A 6017-nucleotide genomic window follows, 5' to 3' on the forward strand; every position below is an offset into this window, starting at 1 on the left:
GTTCGTTCGGTTATCAGATTCGCTGCCCGACCCCTCCGGTCGGACCTCATCAGACGAACTACGAGTGCGGCCTCAACGCATTGCGATTCGAGCGGACGCGCTTCATACGATCAATCGACTAGAATCGTCAAAGTTTATTTTGTATTATTTTTGTTTATAATAAAACTGGGATCGTGTTCGAGTGGTGCTCGCGTTTGAACTGGCGAGCATTGGCCTCCCAGCGCCTCGACGAACGTCGACGCTTGTTAGGAAGGAAACGGAGGACCGATCCCACTAGAAACCAAAGCGACGATCATCTTCCTTTCACGACCAACCCCGCGCTCATTGCTGAGCCGTCCCGGCCTCTTGCTCGCTTCGCCAAGGAGCGAACAAAATATTGCTGGTCCTTCGAGCCGGATCGGGGAGTAGAGGAAGAGAGCACATCGAGAAGCCGAGTTCCGCCAGTCTGCATCCATGGAACGACAAGGACGATTGCAGCATCAATTAAACGCCGCTCTCGACAACTTCAAGAAGCTAGGACGCAACAAATGGACGCCTGCGGTCACACGATCCAGGATCCAAACACTGAAGGAAATCTGGCTGCAGTTCCTCGATGGGCACGCCGTCTTGGAAAAGACGATCCCGCCGGACCGCCGGGCGCAGATCGTTTACTTCACCGACGACGTATTTGACGCTACCGAGGAGAAGTACAACATCACGCTGGATTACATGGCTGAGGTATTGGAGGAGCTGGAACCCCCTGTAAGCCCGAACCAATCTATTAACGCATCGTATGCTCGGCACGCGCCGTCTGCGTTGTCTCAAGCGCATCTGCCGCCGATTCAGCTCGCGCCGTTCGACGGGACGCTGACGGACTGGGAACCATTCCGCGATCGATTTTCCGCGATCATCATCGAAAATAAAGAATTAAATGATTTCTCGCGCATGCATTATCTGTCGTCTTGCTTGCGGGGTCGCGCGTCGGATTGCATAGCGAACCTCACGATCGCCGCCGATAACTTCAAGATTGCTTGGGACGCAGTAAAGGCACGCTATGACAACAAGCGACGGTTGATTTCCGTTCACATGTCAACCTTGTTGAGTCTGCCGACGCTCTCGCGCGAGTCCGTTTCTGACCTCCAGTCGCTTCGCGGACAAATCACCGTGACTGTAGCCGCGCTGAGAAATCTGCAGCGATCGAACGAACAATTGTGGAACGATATTCTCGTGCATATCGGCTCGCGAGGCTTGGATCCGGTCACGCGAAAGGCGTGGAACTTGCGAACTACCGAAAATTCTGAACCGCCGACCTTCGACGAATTCGAGCGGTTTCTTGCCTCGCGCATCCGGGCGCTCGAGGAATTCTCGAGCGGAGATAGAACTCAAGCGAGCGCTAAAGCCGTTCCGATATCGCGAGTTCATCTCGCAATCGACGCGCCGGCCGCGAAATCGCGCTGCCCGCTGTGTAAGGCTGGTCATTACTTCAGTGCGTGTCCGATCTTTGTCCGCGGGAGCTCGCAGCAGCGACGAGAGCTAGTAAAGAAGCACCGGCGATGCTTCAATTGTCTCAGCGCTAATCACGCCGCGCATGAGTGCAAAAGTAAATATTCGTGCCGCACATGTTCGCAACGACATCATTCGCTGCTTCACGCTGCTGCGGATTCCAGTGGCGGCACTGCCGAATCGCACGCTGCGACGGAGGTGCGTGAGTCGTCCGCCGGATCTCGAGCGGAGGTTCACGCGTTGCTCGCTTCGAACGACCGGACTCGGTCCGCTCGCGTTCTCTTGGCCACTGCGTGGGTGACGGTCCGGGCGTCGTGCGGTCGATCGGTGACCGTTCGCGCTCTGCTCGATCAGGGATCCGAGATGACTTTTGCTTCCGAGAAGCTTGCTAAAGCGTTGCGCGCGAAAAGACTCCGTCGTCCGGTCGCCGTCTCCGCTGTGGGATGCGTCAACGCGGGGACTTTCCGGCATGCGATCGAGATCATCGTCTCGCCCCGAGGAGCGGAAACTCCGGCGTTGCTCACCGCCGCGTTAATATTGCGATCGCTCACGACGTATGCTCCGCATTGCGAGGCGGATGCGTCGTGCTTGACGCATCTCGCGGATCTGCGCTGGGCCGATCCGAATCCGCTCAGCTCGGATCCAATCGATTTGATCATCGGGGCGGATCTCTATAGCGATATTGTTCGCGAGGGCCTTCGCCGAGGAGGCGACGGTCAGCTCATGGCGCAGAACTCGGTGTTCGGGTGGTTTATATCAGGTCCGATCACCCGGGCTTCTGCGCCTAGGGTGCGGGCGTGCGCGCTCGCTACTCAGGCGTCGAGCGTAGTAATTTCGGCGCATCATTGTCAGGCCGAGATTTCACTCGAGGATGAGGTGAGGAGATTTTGGGAAGTCGAGGAGGTTCCGCGAGCCGTCGAGCGGACGCCCGACGACGAGCGGTGCGAGGGACACTTCGTCTCGACACATTCGCGAACGGTGGAAGGTCGATACGTCGTCCGCTTGCCGTTTCGCAGCGGACCGCCGATCGATATCGGATCCTCGCGTTCGCGCGCCGTGCGATGCCTTGCCGCACTTACGCGTCGTTTACAAACAAAGCCGGAACAAAGACTAGCATATGACGAGTTTTTGCGCGAATACGAACTCAGCGGACACATGAGACGCGCACCGGAGATTTCAGACGCGTCTTCGCAAGTCGCATACATATCGCATCACCCAGTCTTTCGTTCTCATAGCGCCACGACAAAATTGCGTGTAGTTTTTAACGCATCGAGTCCGACGACTAACGGCTCGAGTTTAAACGACCATTTGATCGCCGGGCCAAAGCTGCAGACCGACTTATCGTCCGTACTGCTGCGATGGCGTAATTTCAAATACGCGTGTTCGGCCGACATCGAAAAAATGTATCGACAAATTCAGCTCGATCCCCGCGATGTCGACTATCAGAGGATCTTGTGGCACCCGGCGCCGGACGACGAGCCGCGTGAATATCAATTAATGACCGTGACTTACGGCATGTCCTGTGCTCCGTTTCTTGCATTGCGAGTCCTTCAGCAATTGAGGATTGATGACGGAGGCGATTTCCCTCTCGCCGCTCCGCTCTTGAAAAACAACATTTATGTCGACGATGTACTATTCGGGAGCGACGACGTCGGGCAAACGATCGAAATCCGGAATCAGCTCACAGCATTGTTACGGCGAGGCGGCTTCGAACTTCGTAAATGGTCCGGGAATTCAGCCGCACTTCTCGCAGACATCGATGAGGCGAATCATGGACTCGCGTGCACCAGATCACTCGCGATTGATGAGAGCGTAAAGATTCTCGGGATCACTTGGACGCCCGCGGGAGACAATTTTCAAATCAGCGTGTCGTTGCCAGCTTGCGTCCCCGAGAGCAAGCGCTCCATTTTATCGACTATCGCCAAACTGTACGATCCACTCGGATGGGTCACTCCGATCACGATCAGCGCCAAAATCTTTATGCAGCACTTGTGGCGACGGCAACTTGAATGGGACGACCCGATTCCCGAGATGCTGGCGTCGCGCTGGCGGGCAATATTCTCGAATCTATCCGCCTTGGATGGACTACGCATTCCGCGATGGACCGGATTCGGGCGCGACATTCGACGCGCGGAGCTGCATGGATTCGCGGACGCGTCTAACTCCGCGTACTCTGCCGTTGTTTATTTGCGACTAACGACGCACTCAGGTCAAGTGATCATCACATTGCTCAGCGGCAAATCACGCGTCGCTCCATTGCAGCCAATGAGCATCCCGCGTCTCGAACTTTCGGCCGCCGTGCTCCTCTCGCGTCTCGTCGAATTCGTGCGGACGGCAGGAGGTTACGACGATGCAACATGCTGCTGTTGGTCTGACTCAACGGTCGTGTTGTCGTGGCTGGCGGCGCACCCATCACGATGGAGGACCTTCGTCGCGAATCGGGTGGCGGAGGTGCACGCGCGCCTCCCGCGCGTTCAATGGCGGCATGTTCCGACGGCCGACAATCCCGCTGATTGCGCGTCGCGCGGGTTGCTCGGCCTGGAAATTCTCGGGCACGATCTCTGGTGGCGAGGCCCGTCGTGGTTGACGTCGCCGCCAAACGCTTGGCCATCCTTCGGGGATGCCTCGGCTGCGGAGGCGCTGAGCGAGGAAAGGGTCGTGACGCACCTCGCCACTGAACCCGCATCGCTCAACTCGCTGCTCCTCGAGCGCTATTCTTCGTGGCCAAAGTTGGTTCGCGTTACCGCGTACATCATGCGCTTTATCGCGCGATGTCGTCGCCGTCTTACGGGAGATTCATCCGGTGAGCCAGCGGGCCCGGGCGTCACGGCGGGCGAGTGTTCGGGGGCGCGTACGCGACTATTGAAGCAGATCCAAGCTGCGTTGTTCCCAAAGGAACTGCACAGGCTCGCGAATCGCTTGGAATTACCGTCGAAGAGCTCGATTCTCGCGCTTCGACCGTTTCTCGATGAGGAGGGTCTTCTCCGCGTCGGCGGTCGGATATCGCGCGCTCCCCTGCCTTGGACTCGGCGTCATCCGATTCTGCTCGCGTCGCATCGTATCACGAAACAGATCGTCGATCATGCTCACGTACGTGGGCTACACGCCGGCGTGCAGCTGACCCTGAGCATCGTTCGGCGCGACTTTTGGGTGATTCGGGGTCGGGGCGTTGTGCGGGAGCAAATACACCGCTGCGTGGTGTGCGCTCGCGAGCGCGCCGCCGTGCCATCCCAGATTATGGCGGACCTCCCACGTGTCCGAGTATCAGCTCCGGCTCGCTGTTTCGCACATTGCGGTGTCGATTATGCCGGGCCGGTTCTCGTGCGTGCCTCTGCAGGACGAGGTATAGCGACGCGGAAGGCGTACATCGCTCTATTTATCTGTTTAGCCTCTCGCGCCGTGCACCTGGAGCTCGTATGCGATTACTCGACTCGGGCATTTTTGAAAGCGTTTTCTCGGTTCGCCGCTCGTCGGGGAATACCCAACACCGTTTACTCGGATAACGGCACCAATTTCGTCGGAGCCGATCGTGAGCTGACCGTGGCCTATCGGGCAGCGCTCCGCGACCCGAACTTTCTAAGTTCCACCGCGCTCGATGGAACCAACTGGAGATTCATCCCTCCAGCCGCGCCACATTTCGGGGGGTTGTGGGAGGCCGGCATTAAAAGCGTCAAGCACCACGTGCGTCGCGTACTGCGGAGCTGCACTCTGACCTTCGAGGAGTACGCTACTCTGCTCTGTCGGATTGAGGCGTGTCTTAACTCAAGACCGATCGCGCCAATTTCCGACTCGCTCGATGACTACGAGCCGCTCACGCCCGGTCATCTGCTCGTCGGGTCCGACCTCGGTCTGCCTCCGTCGCCGTCGACTCTCCACATATCGGAGAACCGGTTGACCCGGTGGCAACTCGTGCGGCAGCTGACCGAGCGTTTTTGGCGGGTGTGGTATCACGACTATGTGAACACTCTACAGCAACGAGGAAAATGGCGGAAGGTGCAGCCGTCTATCCAGGTCGGAAACATGGTCTTGATCCGCAATACCACCTTGCCGCCGTGCAAGTGGGAGTTGGGGCGAGTGACGCAGTGTCACCCCGGTCCCGACGGGCTCACTCGGGTGGTTACCGTCCGCACCGCCAACTCCACCCTTCAAAGGCCTATCGTAAAGATTTGCCTGCTGCCGGTCCACTGCGAGACCAAGTAGGGGCCAAAAAAGCGGAGTTCGAAACAAGCGTTTCAAGGTGGGCGGAATGTTTGCGATCCGTCCAGGGCGCCGCTCTTTGTGTCGACAAAATCGAGGATTCTCGATGTCACGAGACATCCTGCGTGACTCGCACGTGAGAACGCCGTGCAGTTTGCTATCGAGCACCGCGTTGTTATTGTCGCGTTTGGGTCCGCATGACCGCCAATATGGTCACGTTTTCGCACAAAGCGGTTACCAATCTTCTCCGAGCGACGGAAAACTAAAAAACAATGTCAGATCGAAGTGACGAACGTTTTTCGGCTCCTCGCTTCGAACAGAATCCTTCGTCAAGCGAA

At 57.7% G+C, this 6017-nt stretch overlaps 1 protein-coding gene across 1 annotated transcript; it reads left to right on the forward strand.

The window, feature by feature from the left end:
* The first annotated feature begins 453 nt into the window (after positions 1-453).
* Positions 454-5682, forward strand: LOC112589663 (uncharacterized). Its single transcript, XM_025303783.1, has one exon. The coding sequence runs from the start codon at positions 454-456 to the stop codon at positions 5680-5682; it is 5229 nt and encodes a 1742-aa protein (XP_025159568.1).
* The last annotated feature ends 335 nt before the right edge of the window (positions 5683-6017 follow it).

Source organism: Harpegnathos saltator, unplaced genomic scaffold (assembly GCF_003227715.2).
Source record: "Harpegnathos saltator strain DR-91 unplaced genomic scaffold, Hsal_v8.6 scaffold576, whole genome shotgun sequence".
In the NCBI taxonomy this organism is placed as follows: Eukaryota; Metazoa; Arthropoda; class Insecta; order Hymenoptera; family Formicidae; genus Harpegnathos; species Harpegnathos saltator.